This window comes from Silurus aristotelis, assembly GCF_946808225.1.
Source record: "Silurus aristotelis genome assembly, chromosome: 23".
NCBI classification, from domain to species: Eukaryota; Metazoa; Chordata; class Actinopteri; order Siluriformes; family Siluridae; genus Silurus; species Silurus aristotelis.
The window spans coordinates 9,401,306-9,426,825 of record NC_139596.1 but is presented as its reverse complement, the minus strand read 5'-3'; the positions used below and the strand labels follow the sequence as shown (position 1 = coordinate 9,426,825).

The following is a 25,520-nucleotide window of genomic DNA, read 5'->3' as shown; positions in this document are numbered from 1 at the left end:
GAGGATGTAATTTACACTGCTTTTCCCTCCTGTTTGAAGTTCCGGGATGTTTTCCACTTATCTTCAACACTGACCTCAAAGTAATTTTAACCAAAAACACTTGAAGTGTTAAGGGCGAAGTAAAGCCTTTACAGTAGCGGATTCTCAAATAGCTCCCAAATGCACATCTATTGTCTTGCTTCATATTCAATTATGAAAACTGTATGAATTATTTGTAAAGGTTGTTGTGTTTTGACCTTGGTGTACAGTTTGGACATGCTTATTTTTCCAGCTCTGAGACAGAGAAATGCAGACATTGTGTGTGTGTGTGTGTGTGAGAGAGAGAGAGAGAGAGAGAGAGAGAGAGAGAGAGAGAGAGAGAGAGACCTACACTAAACAAAAACATCATTATGTGATGGTGAAAGAGGTTGTCATCGACTTTCACATGTTATCGCCAGAGAAAATGAAGCCTCTTGTTGCACACATCTGAAGCGTGGGACCTCACTCTCCTATTCTCTTAGCATTTCAGCAAAAGATTTTTTTTTACATTTTTTTCTTTGCCAATTTCCCTGGTTGAAATGTGGGAACAAGTCCACATCCAAATCTGGGCAAGCCACGTCCTGTAATGTTGGAAGATTAGAGATGAAAATTGGCTCATGCAGAGGAATGTTTATTTTTTTGTATTTTTTTTTTTTTATTACTTAAAAAAAGAATTGTCTCAGTGTAAAAGTTGATAATTGTGCTTTCTTCAAGGTCATAATGATAGACTGCATTAAAGAATGTGAGGAAAAAATGTCTGAATGCCCAAAGATTGATTTTTCCCCCCCCCAGAACAAAAGGTACAATAGTGTTCCAGTGTGCCAGTCAGTGCCCGTCTGTGCTTTATTAGATGGATAAATGTACTGTAGAAATGGGGGGGGCACAAGACTGTCTATTTGGTACTAGAAATTGTGTGTGAATATTTACTTGTCAGGGTGCGGGTTTAAGTTGCATGCTTATAAAATTCAGGTTTTAAAACATGCCGTTGCGGTTATGCCTAGCCTCTTTTCAGCTATGCAAGTTGCACATTAACCCCCACCAAGTGTCAGGAAATCAGAAATGTACTGTCAGTGTTTGAAAGCTTGGTTTAACAGCGTCTTTTGCACAAGTGTCCACATAGCATACACTGTTAGTTTCCAGTGACCATTTGGCGGGAGTCTGTGCGAAGTTATCACCTTGTTGAGAAGACTGTATGTGGAGATCAAAGATCAAGTGTGTGGTTAAGGGAAATGCCACCTCTGGCACCCTGCTAGGCTATAAAACTGCTCCATGTTTACCCAGGTGAAATTACTTCCACTTTGCTACTTAGATAGAACAGTTTGCACGTCAAGTTTATGTTGTTGCAGTCACTGCAGGGCTACTTTAATGGGTTTTCAGTATGTTTAGTGTGGGAGGAAGAACATCTGCCCTGGGTTCATTTTAAAGAATTACATTTTTGTTGGTCATTGTTTTTTCCATTGTATTTTATTACCAGTTTGGTACAACCAAGTTTTCAGACTAACCCGATTCCCAATGCAATGATTTCCATTTCTACACAGCACCATTTATCTTTCATTCTACTGGAGTTAAAGTGATATCCCAAAATGTCCAGGAATTAATGCTGTGTGAATATTAAAACCTAATTTGTTACATGAGTGCAAATGTGCTGCTTGAATAAAAGAAATAAACAACCCCTCTGAACTCTTGCTGGTGCCTCGTCCCTGCATTGTGATGACCCCAGTATACATATATTGTCAGAGCACACAAATAATTAGTAATGAAAAAGAAATTTGACTCCTCAAACATTGGTGAAGCCTGATCTTTATTTATTTTATTTTTTTTAGACTGACCAGTATTGTTGAACAAATAGCTAGATTCTGACCTAATGATGGCAATCCTTCCTAGGCTTTTGATAAGTTAAATGAATTTTACATTGCATACACTACATTGACAGCAAACCAAATGGAGTCTTACTATGTCGAGTTCTTGTCATGGATTTACCTCTGAATAAATGTTAAATAGGATAAATATTAAAATTCAAACATGATGGTTTTAGATTAGGTAGCTGTCAGATTTAACATTCATTTTTAAGGTTTTAATGAGGGATATATGAGGTGACGTGCAACTCGTATGCATGATTTCATTTTATCTGGCTGAATCCATAACCAGTCAAATTTAATTATGTTTATAACCATTAAAAGGAATAATGTTTTACCTTGTAGGATGTAATGGGATCTTAAGTAGTTATGTAACTAGTGCCCAAACCATTGAGTTATGTCTAATCATTTAAGAGTAGAAACTCCACTGCACATGTTAGTTTTACAAGATTATCCAGATTTCTCCCAGAGGTTGGTTTAAAAGGGTGTTTAAAGACTGCATTACACAATAGAATTTTGTAAGGAATTGGTTTTTGGGGGAAAAAATCTGTTAATTTATTGAATTGCTTACATATTTTTAAGGGTATTGAATGGCCAAGCTCTCAAACTAGGCATCTAATTTTTTTTTTTTAGGTAGTTTTATAATGTTGAAATGAAAAAAAAAAAAGTAAAAAATTTGTCCAAACTGGTATGCTAACAGATTTGTTTAGACATTGGAGTGATTTAGGGTCAAGCTTTTCTCCATTGATTATACATGGTTTTGTTTTCTATGCGAAACAGCGTTTTGTGTTATTCTTGAAATAGGAACGAGCAAAGTGAATATTCTCAGTAATAACAAGTTTCACTATCCACCCAGGATCATAGTTACATAGTGGAATAAAGACAGTCTGGAGGCCAAAATGTCTGCAAAGGTTGGCTCTTTTCCATTTTTTTCTAAATGTAACTTCCATGAATTGGTAATCACAATTGCCATCGACACAGTGGCCAAACAGACCATATGACCTAAAGTGAATTACCAATGTTGGTAACATCAGAGGCTCCTTGCTGTGGTCATTGTGGCCTGATAGGCTTGAGTGAAGGGTCTTTTGTCAAGGAGATATTCTTGCACTGGTTCTTGTTTTGCTTTGAAGTCAGTGTCTGAGCTGTAGAGTGTTATGAGTGAAGTTTTTTTGTCAGGGTCATGTTTTGAAATGATGAGAGGGCCATTTTGTCTATTTGTCACGTCCCCTTAAGGTTTCTAAGAACTGTCAAAACTGTCAGTAAGGTTATATTTCCCCTATGTTAAAGTGTTCATAGAATCCATCTGCTTATTCAGGATCTGATTACAAGCAAGGACATTTAGTCAGGATTACTTCTATGCCTATACAGTATAGTTGCCTATAGTGTTATAGTATATAGTATTATAGTGTTGAAATATTCTCTACTATTAGAAATAAAATGATGTGAAAAGCCAATATAGAAACACTATATATAACCACATCACTTAAACACACCACATAATCATATCTTAAACTGGTTTCATGACTAGTAAACACTGTTTGTTTTTGGATCATAAATGATCTCAACATGGACCACAATCTAAAAGGAATGCTTATAACTTCTTGTGGAGTCCATGCTATGAGAAATGGAGGTTGTTTTCAGAGCCAAGAGAGACTCTGTATTAGTGTAACTTTTATAATTAATAATTGACGGTATGATCCGCCGTGGCGACCCCTAATGGGAGAAGCTGAAAGATGATGATTGACGGTATGAATTACACTATTTGTATTCCTAAAGCAAATTGCTCTGCGTCAGATAATAAAATTAACATTCTCTTTCAAATATACCAGATAATGAGCTTGCAGATAATACAGAAAGTATTCAGAATACAAAATTGAAACTTGTAGAAAGCATTTTTAGCATATCACATTTATTGGTGCGTATGAGTTTTACAAAATCCTCTGGTTGTTTTTGAATGAACATCATAGCAGCAGGTAGATTTTAATAACTTTTCTGACTTTTTTCTAAACTTTTTCTTTTCACCTTATTACACATGAAGTGTTTTGCGCTCTCTTTTTTTTAGAGGGGTTATGCTCATTAATAGATGTTCCTTTATAAGAAAAAGAAAAAAAAAGCAGGTGGTCGTTACTTTACACATAATTGGGGGGGGGGGGGGGGGGTACATGTTTAAACACGAAGATGCTATTGAAGTCGATTGTGTCCTTTGTCGATTGAATCCTTTGCTAGGATTAACTTGTGTACAAAATCTCCTACATGGCAAATTTGTCAGACATTTGATTATGACATTCAGACTTTTCTTAGACAGGCACAAATGTTGCGGTTTAATCACATTCCTTTCCTGTTTCAATAGATAGGGTTAAGCTGTTAAATGATGTGTAAGCTCTATGTTCTGAACTTAATGCTTGCAGGATGATTGCCTTCATTGCAGTTTTCACTTGTGTACTACCTGTAGTTAGAAATGCATTTTCCCTGCTTCGGTGCCTCGGTGTTTGTGAAGAGAAGTATGCTGGTTTGTGAAGAGTAAAATGCAATTGATATGCAACCAATCTGTCATCTTACTGAGCTTTAAAAATGTATAGATTTATGAAAAATGGACTGGTTCTTTGAAATGCCCCAAAATGGCTTAACCTAAACATTATGGAAATGGTAGTGTGCCACCAGAGCCACTGCTAAGAAGCCCTTTAACTGCCCTGCTTTTCAGCTCATCTTTGAATAGATTGCCCCTGGGAAGCATGAGGAGCGCCTTGCTTGACGAGGCCTGCCGTAATTGAATGTTTTGATAGCTCTTTATTATGGTGCTTGCTGAAAATACGAGGGGGTGAGACAGAAACTGCAGTCATGCAAGGAATCCAATTGTTTCTTAAGCTTTAAATTTGGAGCTTTCTTTCCCCCCTGATTCTTGCCACTTCTGAATTTTTTTGAATGGAGTGGAAAAGAAAGTCAAAGATAGAATTAACCGACCAGAAGCCTGCATTTAGGTTCACCAGAGAATGGAATGTAGCTGGGCGTAAATCGAGTTGGTACATTTCAAGGCTCGGGTTTTGGGCAGGAACAGGCAGGCCCGAAAGAAAAACTTCTCGAAAAAACTAAAAGTGTTCAGAGAAACTTAACCTAAATATTAATGTTGTTTGGCAGGAAGTGTTCAGTCGAAGACTTTAATGCTGTGCCTGGTAATTTGCAGTCATGTAATAATAATAATTTGACAATATTAAATATCGTGTGTACTAATATTAGTTTATGTAAGCAAAAATGTAGCTTTGTCTTATGCACTCAAATACATTCTTTGCAAGAAATCAAACTTCTGTAACTTTTTAGAGCATACAGCATTTTTTATGCTTATGTAATTACATGTTTGTATTGCTTTGGGAAGGATGCCTTTTTTGTCTTTGCTTAAAATTCAAGCGTGGGCATGGGAGGATGTTTAAAAGCAGACATACTTATATTTGATGGAAACTGGGCTCTTCTGTATTTAGGCCAAAAGGCACCAGTGTCCTTAGGTTTCAGTTGTAGCTGCTTGCTACGCCCAGTTAGCCTGCTCATATTACCCTTGTACCGTCAGCTCTCTAACTGTATGTGCTACGCTGCTGAACTTACACTCGCTGTCCCTTTGGGTGTTCCAGTGTTCAAGAGCTGTACAGTAATACTTAAGAATGAAAGGACTTTAGTCTTTTTTTAATCCCTCTGGTTGCCTACTTCCAAAGGAATTCTGCTCCTACTGGCAATTATCTGAAGTGTTGTAATGAAGGAAAAAAAAAAAAGAAGAAAAAAAAAAAAAAAAAAATATATATATATATATATATATATATATATATATATATATATATATATATATATATACACACACACACACACACACACACACATATATATATATAATGTGTGTGTGTGTATAATATATAATTTTTATTTATTTATATTTTTTTAAATGTATGTATGTATGTATGTATGTATGTATGTGTGTGTGGGGAAGCAATCGTGTGGGATGTCTCTAAATGATGTAGGATTAAAGTGTAAAATTTTAGGAACTAAGGGGCCCAAACCTGTTCCAGTACAGCATGACAGAGTATTTCTGCACAAAGCAAGGTCCACAGAGATATGGTTTGAAATGGTTTAAGTGGAAATAACTTGGGTGCTGTGATCAAAGTCACAAGTTCTGTTTCACTGAACTACTTTGGGATGTACTAGGAACAGACCTGAGTGCCAAACCACACTTCAGCTTTTGTTGCTTAATGGGTACAAATCTACACAGTGGAAAGCATTCGCAAAATAAGGGTGGAGTTTGTTACAACAGCACAGTGGAATAAATCTGCAATGATACAGGATGTGTTTTAGTTGGGTAAATACAAGCCTTTGTTCCTTTAGTGTAGTATAATAGTATAATGTATAATCGTTCTCATAGTGACGTATGGTTCAAGCATCATACTTTAAGCATCATAGCATGGAACCTGCCTGATCTTCCTGACACACCAGTGTAGTGTAGGTCCTCACATTAAACAAATCTGTGACTCGCCTGAACTTCAACATAAGGTTTTTTTGGTTTTTTATGAATTTGAGACAACAGTTTTTTTTTAGATGTGTAAATCACTATTGGGGGAGTGGTGGCTCCGGCGGTTAAGGCGCTGGGTTGCCGATCGGAAGGTCTGGGGTTCAAGCCCCGGTATTGCCAAGCTGCCACTCTTGGGCCCTTGAGCAAGGCCCTTAACCCTCTATGCTCCGGGGGTCCCTTACGAGGGAAATATCAAGGTCCGTGACGTCGGAGTGACGTGGGGCCGCCTTCCCGTGGGCTCACCACCTGCAGGAGGGACCGTAAGGGACGGTGCTGTGAGGATTGGGCAGCAGTCGAAGGCGGGGGCCTGCTTAGACTGCTGCCCCCGCGACCCGAATTACGGATAAGCGGGAGAAAATGAATGAATGAATGAATGAATAAATCACTATTTATTTATTTATTTATTTATTTTACTGTTGGTGATTTTATTCTTTCCACTTCTAGACTTTACACCATATGTTGCTTCGTGGACAAATGTGTTGTATACTATCCAGATGTCTTCAAAGTAGTCTGCAAGTAAACTTCATACAGTCGAAGGCTTTGAATCCATGCTGAATGTTACAAACTGTTCTCTCAATTGACATATTTCTAGCTTTACTGTCTGAAACTGCCCCTGTTTAGCCCTGTAATCTCCAGATGTTGTGGCCGCCCTTCTAATTTGTTGGCATACCTAGCAATCATTGCGCACCTCTTTTAAACACAGCTGCAAGACGTGGTGAAATGTCCTGTCTCATAGTGTTGATTGGCATGTAGGAGCAGAAGGTAGCCTTAAAATCTCTTTATTTGGGGAACTTCCAATTGCAGGTAGTCTTGATGAAAGTTCTGAGAAATCTTTTATGACTCTCATGTCCTCAATGTGGTCTCGAGCAGGAGCTTGCAAATGGAACAACAGTTAAGTGTTCTTTGGTCCAGGAGCCAGGGTGGCATTCTTTTATCCCATATCAATCATAGTGATGCCAGCCAGTTGTAGGTATATGTAGACTAAAGCAGTAAGAAAATTACCTGCGTCAGATGTATTGGATTTTATTGTCCAAAGAATGCATAGAATTGCAAAACTGTGGTAAGGTCTACTGTCCTAGTTTTTTCCTACCAAAACCTACATTAGGCCTCTCATGTTTCTGTTTTTACAAATAAGCCCAGGTTTGCTGTGGTAACAGAGGATCCATGCTGATGATGCCTCCTGGTGGGGTGTTTATCCCTCCCTTACTGTTCAAAGAAAGGACATTAATATATGTTTACTGAAAGATCATATCCTCCTGTGTGTGCTTGTTCAGAGTAATGCTCAGGGCTATGTTCCTGAATTGAGCCTAGTTTGTTTATTGAAATTAGTGTGCGACGTGACATTCTCAGCTGGACTGACGAAAACGTGCTCTGCAGGGTTTTTATTCCTTTTCTTGCTAACCATTTACTGTTTCCAAAACTATTTTGACAGGCATACTGACATGTTGTTGATGGTGATGATAGTTTAACAGCTGATTCAACATGACTGGAGTTCACATTTTATCGTGTGTTATTTCCTAGGGGTGTTATTCAAATCTCTGCTCCCATGAGCATTGCTTAGTTATGTAAATGATGGGTATGGAATTCGCACTCTCTCAAGCCTTTCTTGTCTAATGGAACATCTAAAAAAATCTCTGAACCAAATTTATAAATGAAATCATTCTTTTTGCTGCTTTTTTGCTTCTTTCTATACTGATTCTGGGACCTGGAAAGGTTTTAATGTCATCTGCTTCAGCTGAGTTGGTTCTTGTGAACCATGCTTGGAAATTATCCTTGGTGTTTGGTTACAGGACCTTGGGATGATTGCTTAATTAAAAATGGCAAAATGATCTGCTCTCTAACTGTAAGATGAAAACCTTCCTCAATACAAACAAAAAAAAAAGAGAAAAATTACAGACAAATATTATGTGTGAATTAAGCACTTTGAAATACAATTATTAATGCAATACAGGCCTTTTGAAAACAAAAACTGTCTCTCTTTTCAGATTTAGTTTCTTACATTTGTTGCAGCAAACACTGTAGTTTCTAAGTAGGATTATGTCAGCAAAGAAACATGATTCTCATGGCATTTGAACAAGTTACCTCACTCCATTTTCTTATTAATCACTTGTATTATCTCTGTAACTGGTTTCTGACCAGATAAAAGGAATGAAACAGTGAATAATTTGCAGGGGACTTGGCAGGAGCAGAGAATGACCTCAACCCTATAAATAAGGCTAATTAACTCATGCACAACTAGCTTTATTTACTTCAGAAACTTGTATATTCCCTGATCATTTCGCAGTGAACACCAGAGAAAATACTGAACGCAGTTTACTTTAAAATGCTTCACAGGAATTCTGATGAAAACTGCTCGGTGTTACGCTCTCAGTGGACATTGTTTGTGCTAATTTAATCAGTGCTCATTGATTCGTTAAGCCCTGCATGCTGTTACTGAACTCATTTCCATGCATGGAATTTGGGTGTGAAGGTCATACACTTTGCCATGTTTTGTAAGAATAGACCGCTCCAGGTGCCTTTTACTTAATTAATGCATCTTAAGTGTGAAATAACAAGAACATCTGACTTTTCTGTCTTCGATCTAAAGGAGAAGTGAATTCAGTATTAATGGGCCCCTAGTCTCACAAGCCTAACTTTTACTAGAGAGCATTTTTTTTATTTCACACACACACACACACACACACACACACACACGGTAAAATTGTCTTTTACCATGAGCATCAGCAACACACACGTGTGACAATTTGGAAAAGGTCATTTGGGACCGACACTTTTTTAAAAGTAGTGTGGGTAAATTTAGTTTATTTATCCAGTACTATAGTCCCTGGCAATCTTCAAGCGACGGTTGAAGACCTGCCTCTTCCTGAAACACTTAACCTTTTACTTTCCAAGTTTGCTTTGGTGAAAAAAAAACTCAAGGGCTGTAGGCTGATTTATCTTAAGTTTGTAATCTAGTGTACCGGTGTAGATTAATTATTGCTAGAGACTCAAAGCCCTTTCGTACATCGCTCTGGACAAGGGCATCTGCTAAATGGCACAAAAAAAAATGTATTATAGAGGCATCTGTGGCTATTTTTGTAATTATTTTTCTTTTGACATAATTCATTTGTAATACATAATAAGGCAGGAATGTCAGGAAAAAAGTAATGAACAACCCACAACAGGTTGTAAGAAGAAAATCAGCAAGGCAAGGGCCATTACATTTCTGGGTAAATGATTGGGATGTGAGCTGGCATTTATGGTACAGGTTTTTCTTTTCCCACTTGTCAACGTCTGTGTTTCTGCTGAAATTTCTCTTGTGGGAACATCAGAACTCTTAGGTCTCATGTAATTGCAGGGCTAGATGGGAAGTAACGTTTCCACTTTGATGTATGAAAGCTGACCACGTAGTCACCAGGTCATTGCTGGAATCCATTGCTACCGTATTACCATTGTACATCCTGATTAGAGCGGCGTTCCTCAAGGCCTGTTTACTGTCGTACAATAACAATAATAAAACTTTTTTGTCAGTCAGGACACAAGTGGCATACCCTCATGTCCTCCAGACACTTTCTGAGATTAAGATTGATGCACAAATTACTATGGAGCAAAGGACTGATGGAGCTAATAATATCGTAAATATTGCTTCTGTGAATTTTTTGGCCATTTGTTAGGCAAATTGGGATGATATTGTTGTACTACAAAGGACACGGCAAATATCAGGAAATGAATAATGAAAGCAAACTATTCACAGTCCTCAGCCCACGCAGCCATAGCTTTGGCAACAATATGTGAATTTTGGTATTTGCCATTTATCTTCCAATAAATAATACTAATAAATAGTTCTGGACGTTGCATGTAATAGAGAAGGCATTAGTCTTGTCACTGCAATTGTTCACCCACATCTAAGTATTCTTTTGTTCTCTCTTTCTCTGTGGTCTTTGACTGCTGCTTATTTTTGTTTTTTTGTTTTTGTAGTATCCAAAAGCAGAATCTGTCAGCATACATTTAATGATCATGTCCTGTCTGAATACAAACTAATATCCCATAATCCCTTTGCATGGATGGTAAAATGTTTAGTAGCATAGATTTCCTACTCTTGGGCATGTCAAAATATTACAAATTACTGGAAAAATGTATCTGAAAAAACTGCTTGTTTTTATCAGTGCAAATTTCAAGTTTGAATGCAAATAACTTTTAACATTGTCTATAAAGATTCCTGTAGCAAAGAAAGCACAATGTTTCAAGGTTTCTAACTTTTAACTAATTTTTATTTTATTATTTAATTTTTTTAGACAAACTTTGGCAAATCTGTCCATGAAGAATTTCTTCCAGACCACACAAAATACTTTTAAGAAGTTTGGTTTTTAAAAGTGGAGGCCGCACATCTTAACAATAGGTCATTCTCTTTGACTTTTTAAGTCCTTACATACTTTCTTAGAACAGATTGTCCTGGTTACTCTTCTTGTTCAACTTTGTTGTACTGTACTTTGCACCGAGTTGGATTTAACTGGGCAAAGTAAGTTGGATGAAACAATTTACCCTACGCTTACCATACATTTTAAACACTGTGAGACCCCCCCACCACACATGTTTTTATGTTGGAGTGTCAGCTTGTGGTTTCACCATCCTTCATCTGTTGCTTAAGCACATTTTCTTAGACAGAGCTCCATTGTAAAAGTGCTAGCCTTGTGAATGGATGTCCGGATGCTTTTGACACACTGTCAGCCACAGGACTCAGCACACATCATGGTGTAACTACACACTGCAATGCACCTATAATAAAGCCTGATATGCTGTAGCATGCATAATAAAGTCTTAAAGCAGCTAAGCTATTTAATATTAATATGCACTAACGCTTAAAAAAAACAAAAAAAACAAAAATAGTATTTAAAATACACCATTTATGTGTACATGCAGGTAGTTATTACTAAATCTTTCAAACTTCTGGGAATCATATTATGACCTTCATTTTCTATTTGGGTAAAGGATGCATGAGAACTAGATACATGTAATAATGGTCATGTATCAAATTTTTTTTTTTTATTTGTTTGTTTGTTTTGTTGAATGTTAAACATGTAGAAACCTGCAGACTTTTAAGTGACCCGGAGCAAATATGTACCCTATTTTTTGCTTCCATGCTGAACACTGGCATCGACATTGTCCAGCAAACTATTCCATGCAAAAGTGCACATGAAGGCGGTAATATGATTCTATCTAAGGCTGTGCTTTTATTAGGCTTGAGCTGATTGACATTGGCATCAGGAATACTGTAGATTCGATCTCTTTTTAATAATAAATTTGACAATTTAAATGGTTCAGGGACTAAAAACAAATCTCCCTTTGCACCACTAATCAGCCTATAATTTGTATATAAATAGGCAGAATTACTGCTAGACACAGCATGTGAAAAATGCTTTGTGACTCTTAAGTGGTAACCAGTGTAACAATAGCACTGTAGATAGCGCATGTAAAGCACATCAGAACTTTTGTTTTTGTTTTTTCCTTCTTTTTGTCATTTTAGCTAAATGTGACTAAGTAATATAAGGTGACTATAACAATCATATTTAATAATGAACAAGACATAAGAAGTATGGTCACAAATATAATCTGTGGATATAAGAATAAAACTCTGACAGATGGCCATGTGCATGCCTTGAGGCACATGCAGGATTTTGGGGTTGAGCTGGTTTGGTGCCCTGCTTTGCTTTGTTGTCTGCTGAAGTTGTGCCGGTGTTTTTGTCGACCTGACATGTTGAATGACACCATCTCTAAAGTAATGGGACAAAGCTATTGATCGCTTATCCTGTGTGGGCTGTACTATCTTGCCATAGTGCTGTATTAATAATCAAGAATTAGTGTATACCCAAGACAAAACATGTAAAGTGGTGGACAATGGTACATTTTGCATACAAGTCACAAGCCTGATTTCTGTAATTTGTGTTAGTAGCAATATTAAAAGAATTGAAAGATTAAAAGAATTAAAAAAATTACCTATAAGTTTAACTTCGGTCATTTACAACCACTGTCAAATCACTGGTAAATGCATTTGACTCTTTACACTTTTTGTGTTTGAATTGCATTGCAGATTCTTGGTTCTCACTGAAACATGAATATTTTGAAAATTATATGTGTCGGCTGGACAGTGTTTTAATTGTTATAATTTCTTAAGAAACAGCTACTCTTTCTTTCTTTAGGTCTTTTGAACCCCCACCCCCTGTCCTCCTAATGCTACTCCTTTTTTGGGGCTTCTCTAGCATATGATTATTTATAAGCCAAGGGACTGTGTACCCCCCCCCCCCATGTCAGTTGGTCCTCAGCATCACCACAAAGCCCCCATCAATAAGGCAAGTCCACATCATTCCTCCTGATATTAATCTGAATTGCAAAGAATGTATTTAATCATCCCTGACCATGATGTCACCTCACGTTATCCCTCTGGGCTATCTGCGCCAGTGCAAACAAAAGGCTAACTATGTCAGGGGGAAGCAGTGGGACGAACAGCTGCTCTGCTCACTGCTCAGCACAGATGGAGAGGCATAAACAGTAGATCAGAGTGTTGAATATGGATTCCAAGCGAACACAATAGGACCAGCCACACGGCAATGAGCCGAATCATGATTATGCAAAATTTTGCCTGGTGGAGTCCTGTGTCACAATGATTGTGTAATTAGTGCGTGTTTTCCAGCTGAGTTGCTGAAGGTCATTATTCTTCTTGTCAGTTCCTTTTTGAATTTACATCTGCAAAGTGAAATCGGAAATGGCCATTGAAAGCAAGTTTGAAGACCTGTCTACAGGTGATTTGTCATTAATGTTTAGGGGATGTACTTGTTTGTATGAGGAGCATGGGAGGTCCTTCTTTATTAGACAGAAAGAAGCAATTGGCTCGCCAGTTCTTTAGTTTAGTCATTTAGCGGCACCAGTGGTTTTGTGCAGTGTCTTTTGATGCTTGTCCAGCTCAAGTGTCCTGCTTGGCTGTATCCTATTTGCCTTTTAAACCCGGCAAGATGAGGTTGGTGGAAATTTATTCCACTATAATGTGGACCTAATGTAACATAGACCATTTTACTAAACCAATGCTAATTAGCATTTAGTTTTGCAGAATTTACATTTTTACCGAATTATAATAATTGCAAAATTAGCTTTTTCTTATATGCAAGTTCAGACTTTGTTACTTTGCATTTGGATGCCAAGAATATTTAAAGTCATCACCCCAGCTATTTAGTTTAAAATTAGTTCTTAAAAGGCTGCTTTGGAATAAATTGGCCTTCCTGTTCATTGAAAGTTAACCATCCATCTCCATAGGTCTCCAGGTCGGTGTAACCGGACACTTCATAGGTCAAACAAGCATACTGACAGGTTGCTGACTACAACTGTTTGAAGTCGAGAGTGAGCAAAGCCCTCTGTTGTTCCTTGAATTAACTACAGCTTTCAGTTGGAGCTTGGGAGGAAAGAGTGGAAGGCAAGAGCTGCTGAATGTCACCCAATTCATTAGGCAGCAAAATTCCTGTGTGCTGTGCAAATATTTGCTATTGTGTTTCAAGTGTTAGAAAGTACAAGCTGACCTTCTGAATCAAGCTGAATTTTTAGATTAAATCACATTTTACTCTGATCATTGGGCATATTTTTATGAAAGGAGATTATGGTTCTCTTGTTCTTTCGATTTATTTCAGTGCTCTGAAGTAGGGAAGACCAGCCAAGGGCCCCTCAGTCTGCCTGGCTCTACTGGAGAGCTAAATAAATAACTGGCTCCAGTCTGTCTTTGGTCAAATGGATACAGGGGAGCTGATAACAAAAAGAGGGGGGACAAAAGTTAGAAAAGGGCATGAGCAGCCACCAGTGTCCAGGAACTAGACCAATTGTAAGCCTTAGAGACCAGATCTGTGCAATTAGTAAATCAAAACCTGCACTGAGGAAAAGTTTAACTTGTCACGATGTCTGTGCATGTGGCGGACAGAGAGGGCGTGACCGATTTTAGACACCTCCCAGCCCCTGCAATTGTCTCTTGGGTATGCAAAGGGGGGGCAAGCCATTGTTGAATGACACTGTGAGTTTGGCCAGAGCTCATCTGAGCCTCACTGCATGCGGTTTCTCTGCTAGCCATAAAGAAGCAACATCTTTCAGGCACATTTTGTAAACAAAATGTTTATTTTAGTTTAGTTGAAATGGATTCATTATTTTGTTTTTATTTGGATGTCTTGGTCATCTTTTATTAATGCAGATACTATGGACTGTGCTGGGGAATCTAGGACAAAACAGGTCTGAGGTCTTTTTTTGTGAATTAAATGCCTGTGTACTGTGTACTGTGTAGACTGTATTTTTTAATAGAGTGAACCTGTTTTTTGGATTACATTACAGTAATAAGGTGATGGTACCTTAAACACAAACAGGTAATTTTCTTTGTTTTTAAAAGTTCGTCAATAGATGGCAGTGTTGCCTGAATATAATCAGGCAAACATGCAGAAGTAGGCAGGCACAAATTAAATTTAGCACACACTGCTTTTTCCCCCCATTAGCTCAGTCAAAACCCAGATAATGAAATGTGTTCTGTAGATGAGTTCAGCTCAGATGTTTAACCTCCCTACACTGGACAATAGTAGTGTTTTATTGAGTACAAGAAAACACTTGGAGAAATGGATAGAAAGAGGCCTTATGGCACACAAACCTAAAGAAAAACAAAGGTGCTATATTTAGTGAGTGAATGCTCATTTTAATCTTTTTAATCAGTTGGTGTCTTCTAGCTTCCTTTACACACTGCTTTGAATTCCACATTAAAAGTTTTGCTCACACTGCATGTTTCTTGTAATGTGTAATTAGTCTGGGGAAAAAAAAATCACAAGTTTCTCTAAGACTACTAGAAATGTAAAGTGTCTGTGGCCTTTTTTCTTATTCTAGTCCTGTAATTTAGTATAATAGGAACGTGTGTTTTTCTGCTGAAGTAATTTTGAGTGCCTTACATTCTTGAAGTAAAATTCTCCTCCTTTAAAAGTGGAGATGACTTCTGAAGTGTGTGTGTGTGTGTGTGTGTGTGTGTGTGTGTGTGTGTGTGTGTGTGTGTGTGTGTGTGTGTGTGTGTGTGAGAGAGAGAGAGAGAGAGAGATAGAGAGAGAAAGTTTTTAATAAATGAACGAGGTATTGAAATCCAATCCAGTGTCTGACTTTGGGATGTCTATTCCTGCCTCCAGACACATTTATATTCCTGATTCCTATTAGAACGCTTTAGTTTATAGTGCCTTCTGCTTTTCTCATGTTGCTTAGACCGATCACTTGCATACCAACTCCACACCTTGAGGATGTGCATAGAAAGGAATGCATCTGTCTTTTCCACAGGAATGCTGCTTTAATGTTGAGCAGATCTTGCACCTTTCCAGAAAGGAGGAAGGATACCACATATTCTATTTAAATTTTCAATATTTAATTGAGAAATCAGTAAACATAATAATCCAGGAATAGTCAAAACATCAACAGATAACACATTTGAAAAAACTAAATTATTTTTTTGGATCTTTTTTACTCAGGTCAAATTAATATGTTGTAAAAACTTGGTTAAAATAGTTTCACTATTGTTTAATTTCTAGTTGAAATTTGGATCATAGATTGCCTAAATAGAATAAATTGTTCTGTTTATTTTTAAGCACGAGCATGTTAAAGGACAGAAGTACTGTGAGATTACTTCTTGGAATGTACATATGACACCCATGTGATTTAATAAACAAACCTGTTGCTGCTTCAAGAGAACTATTTATTGGGCGTGATGGTGATCAGGACAAATGTAGATTACGATAAAGTCATTTTTAGTATCTAGCTCAACCGGTGTATATTTAGCATGACTGAAATGGGGTTTGTTAACTTTCTCAGGCTTCTTTTAAATTTGAGTACCTTGTCTTGCTTGAAGCGTATGGTGATCTTTGGAAGATTGAGATTGACAGCTGAAAGATTTGATAAATAAACAAAAGACATTTTGGATAACATTTGCAGTATGCTCTTCTGGAGTCAGGTAATTCAGTGTTCTTTTTTACAGGCAGCTATTTTTTTAACCGAAAGTGAAAATTACGAAATGCTTTGCGGGGCAATGCTTTGGGAATAATATGTTGATAGGAAAAGCTGTGGATTATAATGGTTCTTTAGCTTCTTGCCTTAGATTAGCATCTAGAAATGAAAAGCTTTTTTCATTTGGAAGCTCAACTCTTTCAGGAGAAAAGGTTTAAGAAGAGAGGAAAGGGGGTACTCAACTCGTCTTTGATTCTGGGTTTTTCATTGTTTTGTTGAACGCTTGTCAAGATAATTATTTTGCTTTGAAGCTGGATTTGAAAAGAGAGGATGGGGCACTGTATGGTGGCTTTGGTAATAAAAGTTTGCTTGTTGCAGCAATGTGAAGCTTTAGTACCTAAGCCCCAATCAAAACTAATGCGAATGCACAGGTGTCCAGGCCTCCTCCCGGCTTCCCCCCCCCCCTTTTTTTTTTTTTTTTTTGGGTAATCCAGTCCCTGGAACTGCCAGGGTTGGGTTAATGAACTCCAGCTGCTTGCGTTCAAAGACAAATAGCTGCCAGTCAGGCTTCATGTTCAAGTCTTTATAAGTGGGGTAAGGGTAGCTGGTGAGGGGTAGGAAAACATGCCACTTGTATGTAAACACCACACAGTTTTTCCATTACTGGAAAACAGCCATGCACACCAGAAAGTCAACCACTTTTATGAGGTGCATGAAGCAGCTTATTTTTCACAGTGGCTGCTACTGTGAAGGCAGTTAGCTGTCTGAGTTTCTACAATATTTATCTTATTTTTCCTCTCTCCATAGTTTGACTTTTGTTCAAGAATGGCCGGAGATACATTTGTAAAACCTCACTCGCATCCAATCATTCCTAAAGCATCTCCGCTCTGATTGAACAAACTAGTTTGCTCAAAGCCTACAGCCTCCACGCTGTGTTTACAAAGGACACCACAGTAGTCCTAAGTCAAAAAACTGGTGAATGAACTAGAATGACGATGTGTTTTGGAATGGTAGCGCTCTTAAATGCTGCTCCTACCCTTAACCTGGGGTTTATTATTACTCCCAGCACTGTCTGCTTCTCTGTTAGAATAATTGCGCTGAAATAGTCGGTCATGGTTTGTGGTCATTTTGATTTGTGTTGATGCTTTGACTGTGTAACATCGATTATTGGAAAAGATTCAAAAGATCATCACTGGTTTTCATTTCTTAAAAACAGTTTTTTTTTTTTTATTTATTTTTTTTGATATGGCCCTATTATGGCGTGTTAATTAAAAAAGCACAAACTTTTAAAAATAACATCTAGTGTACCATCAGCTTAATGTGAAAATAGCTTGGTTTCATGTGTGGGATCATTGTGCTGTTTTGTTTTTTTGTTCATTCATCATAAGGGAATTAGTATGGCCTGTGTTCCACAGTTGACTATATATGCTGTGCACATCAGCACTCATGGTGCAAGAACTGGGATAAGAGGTGTGGTGCTTGAACATTTCATACTGTTAGGTTGACTGACGAAACATCAGGAAGCAGACAAATGTATAATAGAACTGTGAAAAGACAATGAATATAAAGTCTTGGTCTGACAAGCTACAGAGCCACATACAGTAGAGGAAAATCAGATCAAGCTATTGTAAAGTGGTTATGAGGAAAATGCATGAACAAATTTAGGTGGTGTTTGGTGTGGAATAGTACAAACTGTTCAACACCAATTTATAGTCAAGATATAAAGAGAAAAAAGATGTCAAATGTGGCTGCATTTTGTCACTGAGTTAGTAAGCTGTGACAGGTAAAGGAAGGATTTGACAAATCTTCATTTTTGTCTTTATGGACACAAAGAAGGTTGGTGCTGTGGTTGAATAACTGCTCCTCAGACGTTGGTCATAAGTAGCAAAAACGATATAATAATACCGTATTTTTTGGACTATAAGCCGCTACTTTTTCCACACATTTCGAACCCTGTGTCTTAAACAACGAAGCGGCTTAATTATGAATTTTTCTTGGGTTTTTCCCGGTTTCACAAACTTCAGGCAAAAAACTGAACCCATAACGTTAGACGAATGAAATTTCCGAACGGAAACGAAAAAACACACCTCACCTGTGTTCTGAGCTGAACGGCATCGGGAGAAAAAATAAGTTTTTCTTAAACGCACGACGATGCCAAAAGATAAACTCCCGAGAGAAATTGTTGTGAAAGGAAGAAGGAAGACAGTGAACAATGACTTTCTTGGTCAGCTACTGTTTAGATACAAGCCGTTGTAACGCGTTGAGCCTGGGTGAAGGGAGAGCTCACTAACTCCAGTTGCAACAAAAATCATATAAGCACAGACAGGTTTCCAAAACTCGTGCTTTTTTAGTATTCTTAGCAACAGCGTTACGGGTTAGTCGAAAATGAGGCACCAGGCTATTCCCAAAATACCGCTATGCTCCTAAAGGAAGCGCAACATATTTCACCCGTTACACCGTGTAACAAACACTGTCTTTTGTTAAAGCCTGTGTAAAGTTCATTAGTTTCAATGTAGACACCTGCGGCTTAAAGACAGGTGCGGCTTATTTAAGTTTAAAATAAAAATCTTTGTCAAATTCAGTGGGTGCGGCTTATATATGGGTGCGCTTAATAGTCCGGAAATGACGGTAATTCTGTTTCATACAGCGTTTGTATCATTATTAGCTTTAATATGGCGTTTAGCGTGTTCACTCTTGTGAGAATGTCTTTTTTGAGAATCTCAGTTTTGCATCGATGGCTAGAGTTTTGAACCATTATCCTGGTTTTTCAATGCTCTTCTCCTCTCTGCTAAATCTGATCCAGTCCTTTGCATAGACCTGCACACGTCTGAAGCAGTTTGCTTCTGTCTGTCATGTATGCTGCTGCTTGATTGATACCTCCCACCAGAGATTTTTTTTTTAAACAATTAATTATTTTTTTTTTTGTGCATTATTGGATTAGGAACATGGACTGGTTTATTGCTCATAAACTGTGACACATTGTGTTATTTGACCCAAACAAACCATGTCTAGTATGATCTATGAAGATATTTGGCATTCCTATGACATGACATACCTCCAGCCTTTCTTTCAAATTTAAATTTCATTTACTTTTAAAGACATTTATAACCTAAAATGAACCTCCCTGCAATCAGGTCAGGACATAACTGGTATTATTTTATGAGTTGGGTGTTGTACATAAAGGTGTGCCTTGCAAGTTTACATGGTTTCGCAAGTTCTTCAGCACAACCTAATGTCTATTAAAAAGGTTTATGCCTGGTGTTGCTCTTGGCATCCAAGCTAGGCCTTTATACCTGAGGGTCGTTTACACGCTGCAGACTGCTAGACTGATCTGTCCAGTCATGGATGTGTCATTTCCTCATATAGGACCTAGATCATGTCACTGTCATCTCAGCAACCCTGCTAATTCTGGCTGCAACACATTAAACACTGTACGAAGTGCTTTGGTGCAGGACTATGTTCGGAGTAGTCTCTGTTGCAGAACTGCAGGGATTTTAGGATGAAGGAGGACGGTATGTATATTACTACAATTTTAATTACATTTCTGTCATTGATTATTGCTTTTTTTTTATTGAGTAACTTTAGACTTGCGTAGCATTTAGTTTTTTTTTTAGGCAGAGTTTAGGTTTATTCATAGACTAAAAGTGGTATAACTTAACCAAATCCATTAGATGGATGAACTTATAAATACTGCTAAAGCAACTCCAAAGTCAGTTATTCTGAATTCAGTTGTGTATCTCTTGTGTATATTTAAAGCCTCCAATCTTTTGATTCTTTACAATTAATAATAGAATGAAAGAATTCTCGTGGATTTAAACTCAAAATGCATATGAGTGTATAATATCACGGATATTTCTTTCCTAGAATTTTATCCATAAATTTAGTATTTTTTTAACGTATGAAAACATTTTGCATGAGTGCTTATACGATGAGCACTATTGCTAACTGGTGTATTGTGATATCTTGAATCTCGCTTCAGTCAAAAAAAAAAGATGTATTTATTAGAACTTATTTTCTTGAAATGCATATTATGAGACCATTATAATGTGTTTTTTAAATTTCTCCAAAGGCAAAATAACTTCTTGTATTTCTGGTATTGTACTCTGTATAAAAACCGATTAACGCAATAAGCGGTTCAGTGCTGAAATGTGTGTCAAGGTTCCCCCAGACCAAATATTGTTTGCAGCATTATTATGATCACTTTAATGTTAATGCTGTCCTCCTTTATTTTCCACTCTGGTGCATTTGCTGGGAAAGGAAGTTGCACTGTAGAGTTATTTGCTTTCCTTTAGCCAGAGTGTGGCTGGATATTATTGAGTCATCGAGTACGAGCCCCTGGGGAGTTCTGGCAAAGTTTCTTTTTAAATAGCTTAAATTTTTGTTCATTTCATAGCTGTCTGGTTTTTCTGTTCCTTATTGTTTTATTGTTAGGTGCTTAAATGAAGTGAGTACATGTTTTGGAATGAGTGGTTGAGAAAGTGTACCCTGAAACTGCTCAAGCTGGACTGCTGCAGTCCATGTTGGGCAGATGTGTTTTTCTATGGTCTAAATACATACAGCTTTGTTCATTGTTTGTGATGTTATAGAACAGAATACAGTGGTGCTATGTTGTACCCTAGAAATGATAGGGAACACATTTGGATTTTCTTAATTATTTACCAACCGATGACCTAAAGCAAAACTTTTTCATCATGAAAACCACACACTTTTCCAGGATATGCATGATCATTTACCCTTTGCTCTTATTATCGAGTTGATCCATGTAAATTAGGGTTAATTAATTCTGCTTTGGTAATTTTCCCTTATTATTATAATTTTTTAAATCTTTTTTAGGAAGTACACATTTTGTGTGTTGCATATGGCACGGGTTCTAAAGATTAGCATCCAGCATTGTTCTGACCTTCTCCTCTGGGAATAGTGCCATATGCTTTTATATCCTGCTGTTTTTCAGGAATTTATAAGGCATGGTGTAAACTCAGACTTGGCCTCATCTGCACATGCCTGTGTCTATGCTTAACGTGAGTGATAACATCAGTGTTCAGTAGTGACCACCATCCCGGACACTTTCCCACTATGGACTTTAGCACTTGAATTGATGACCGTATGTCACAAAATCAGCATTAGACGGTCAAAGGGCCTGTGGCACCTGATTGGTGGGATTTGTGTCTGCCTCCTTCTCTGTTTATTTTCACAACAGAGATAACCTAGCTGTTGAGCTGGCTCAAGACGAGAAAGTAGTTTGCTCCAGTCTATATTTGACCGCAATACTTGTAAAGTTTACCCAGGTTTATTTAAAGTCTTTCTCAGGTCCCACTCTGAAAGTGGAGTTCTGTTTGGTTGCCTAGCATTTAAAAAAAGAAGAGCTCTGCTGTGCTCGGATATAAAGACCTTATGTGCTGATTTCAGTTTATACTGTATTGCGCCCTTATGCAAGCCAAACAAAAGTGCTGAATGAATCACTTGTGTCTGTTTCATTGGAGTGGAATGATGTGTGTAAATTTCATTCATAATTCTCTCTTTCCTTTGAAGTGCTCTTTGGATTTCATACAAAATATTTTCTTAAGGCTTTATGATCATTTCCATCCATCCATTTGTCTGTCTGTTTGTCTGTCTATGTGTCTGTATATAGATCTGTAAGTCTGTTTATCTGTAGGTCTTAATAAACACCCAAGTAAACACAAACATAAAACATTATTGCATCACAATACTAAGATATAGGCATCAGGAAAATGGCTAAAGTTGGGATTATATGTTTTTTGTGTGTGTTTGTATGTTCAGCCACAGTCTTGCATCACGTGGTTTTAAGCTTGTTCAGTATTATCTCAGCGAAAAGAAATGGCACTTTAGAAAAGATAAAAAAATGCTGTTGTGTGAGTATGTAACATTTGAATTGTGCATATCATTACTAATTACAAGCATGTAACCAGACTGATGTTAAGCATGTGAGACACTGGCACAAGCTTTTTTTTTTTGTGTGTGGATGCCATCAGCTTTTCTTACTTTGACCATGTGTTCACACACAGTGCATTGCATGAATTTTTTTTTTACCTTTGTGTGTTTCCTGTCATCAGGTTGCATGGTAAGGTGGATTGATGCATGGCATTTGCATGACCCCATTCAGCACCTTTGTGGGGTTTAAAGTGATTGGCTGTGGCTATGGCCCAAACCACGCACCTTAACGGCAGCCGTGCAGGTAAGACTCCTTCCTTATGAATTGTATATAAAATTATTACATATCGTCCTTCTGTTTGCCATGAGAGCTATGGGAATATTATTATAATTCTTAAGTACATGTCACTGCTATTGACCAGTCTTGTGTTACCTGTTATTTATTATTTTTCGCCCCATTTTGTGGCAAAAAAGTGTTAGAATGACTAATTAAATTGCCAATTTCCAAACATTTTCAAACTACTGCATCACAGGGCATCATAAACCACTCAGAAGAACATGCTGGTAGTGGCCAATGGTTTCTGTCCCACCCAGAATTGACACGGCCAATTTTGCTCTATTGGCCCCTGGACACTGATGGGAATATTCAGTACAAGCAAAGTTAATTTGAAAAACCAGCAAATTTAGTTAAATCCTTTCCATCAACTCTTATTAATAAACTTGCACATCAATGATATGCTTGATCTTCTTCAAGAAACTATTAATTTAGAAATTTTTCACAATTAAAAAGTCTTCTTTAAATTATTACAAAATTATCATAAATGTTTCAATCCACAGGACTTAAACCCATCTGTTCATTGTACAAAACGGCACACAGGAATTTTTAACTGTAGCACACAGATGCGTATGTGTTGGATTTTCTCATAATAGTGTGAAATATGTCCTGGCAGCTATGCTAGGCCATGTGCACATAGCATTCACATCTCTTTACACATGAGTAAAGAAAATAGAAATAGTATTTCAAAATACTTGGGACTTTCTTGTGTGTTATCTCTTGAGTCACAACTCTGTTGGTCAAGACCAGTGTTAATAGTGTTAAAATTAGTTTCTCAGATTTAGTTGTGGGTTGTCACTTATAACCTAGAAACGCATGAAATTCGGGTCAGGGTTTTTTCCCTTAAGCACTGAGCAGAACTTCCCAAGCACTGTTACAATTAGTTTAGGTTGACTCTTGCTTAACATGTATTTCTTAGCCAATAGTCTGGTTTGGACCAACATGAAGAATCTTCACCTCAGCCTCTTTGACTCCTGATTGTTTGCTTAAAACAGTTTATGTCGGACAAGATTATTGACTGTTGTCAACAGATTAAATGGAGTTAAAACCGGGGAACTTGTTAGAAGCATGTTGCTAAGCTGTGCCTCTGGGCAATGTGGAGTCGTTACTGATTAACAGCTCTGTAAATAGTGGAATCCTTTCTATTGAGGAGGGTTACTTTTGTTACGACGGCTTCCTAAATCAGCAGTAAATCTTTTTAAAGATAATTTTACTTTTTTAATATCTAGATATTTTTTTTTTATTATTCAACACAATGTAACTACAGTGAATGTAAGTACATTGTTAAAAGTTAGTTCAAAATGTCTGTTTTGTAATACACAAGATGTTATCAGTGGCACAATTGCGAAGTTGCTTTCGTTTGTTTCATACTACCACATTATTAAATATATGCTTGTGTTATTACTTACTTATACAATGGTGCCAACTGAATAGAAAGGTCAACAACATCCATTTTATTTACATTTTATTTATTTATTTATTTATTTTTTGCTAAGCCATTGTTCATGTATTTCAATGCAACTAGCTAATTTATTTGACATAAACATTTGAAAATCAGTATAATTTGTACAACAGCGAGATTTATTCTTATTTCATCCCTTCAAATTTCATTCAAAAATCTGAAAACCATTTTCCTGTCTCAATTTTGGGACTTACAATTACCAGTTGTTAGTCGTAGTTCCTCTGCCAAATTGTATTAAGTCAATTCAAAGAGTTATTCCAGTCAGAAGTTATCATTCACAATGACTGAGCTCCTGTCATCTCTTTGGTTATTTTTGATGTCTCCGCCACAGTGTCTGTCACAGGTTATATTCTCGGATGCTACACTGAAATAAACAGGGCCTGGTTAGTATTTTAAACCAAGGAGCAGTGTTTTTCCTCTTGTCTCTACCATTTCTATCCCACTGCTCATATGGAATATAGCTACCTGGTAGCGTTTTGGATGTTTCTACCATGGACCATCCGCTTTATATAGACAGGAACAGAACAACTGAGGCTTATTTCTCAGTACACATGAACTTTCGCACGTACCTGGCTTAGCTGTTAACGTTAGTCTTTAGACCTGCAACTCTGTCAGTTTAAAATCAGGAGTATACAAATTCTTTGGATGTGTATTAATCTTGAGGTTTGCCTGTACAGCCAATTAAGCAGGGTTTGCATTGTTGTTGTGTTTTTTAATTAGCCAGCTTGTTTGTACGAATATGACGTGAATTCCTGGGGTAATTAAACCTTGGGAGCTGACGTGGTTTCCCTGGGACGGGCCAGGAAATACCAGACCAGAGTGAGGGAAAAAAGGGCCCTTGTTTTCTCTCAGTTTAGTGTGTGTGTGCGTGAGAGGGAGGGTAGTGTCTCAGTGGTAACCAGCTACAGCACCGCTTGCACAGCTCTAGTCACTAAATGGAGTTTTCTCTTATTCATTTGTAGAGGTGAGTGCATACTAAGGGAATGGACTCTTGTTAAGAAATAATCTTGAATTATGATGAGGCAAAAATTTACCCAATTTTTCTTATTAATAATTTTGCTTATGGCATTATGTTGCCACTTTTCTATCGCAAGTTGTAAGTAAAGAGGTTGGTTTGTCTTCTTTTAGCTTAAGATGTGTCAGTAAATGTTTTGTATCATATAGGTTATGAAGAGTCTGGTGATTTAGCTTTATTCCTTTACAGTGACAATTTCTTTATTTTTATTGGTTAATTTCTACTGGCTAATAAGTGTTAAATGTATTTTTTCATTTCTCATATTGTTATGTCAAAGATGGACCTTTCACAGGTGTCAAAATTATGTACTGGGAATTTGAAAATACTGATGATCTGTGTAACTTTAAAGTATTGTAATGATAGTCTTTTTAATTTTAACAATTACACCGTCTTTGTGTCAAGCCACACTTAATTAATCTGTTAAAAGTATT

General features: G+C 37.3%; 1 protein-coding gene across 8 annotated transcripts in view; it reads left to right on the top strand.

Moving 5' to 3' along the window:
- Positions 1-25,520, top strand: part of kank1a (KN motif and ankyrin repeat domains 1a) — a 41,786-nt gene that overhangs the window by 1,913 nt on the left and 14,353 nt on the right. The window contains exons 2-3 of one of the 8 annotated variants that reach the window (XM_083526797.1): positions 10,695-10,798; positions 22,461-22,582. In XM_083526797.1, the coding sequence (XP_083382923.1) occupies positions 22,546-22,582 (37 nt within the window). In that variant the 5' untranslated portion in view covers positions 10,695-10,798; positions 22,461-22,545. Of the gene's footprint in view, positions 1-10,694; positions 10,799-14,463; positions 14,659-16,139; positions 16,397-19,783; positions 19,902-22,460; positions 22,583-23,863; positions 23,885-24,870; positions 25,039-25,520 lie in introns of those variants that run through there. The other 7 variants (XM_083526799.1, XM_083526798.1, XM_083526800.1 and 4 more) reach the window with 7 other exon arrangements.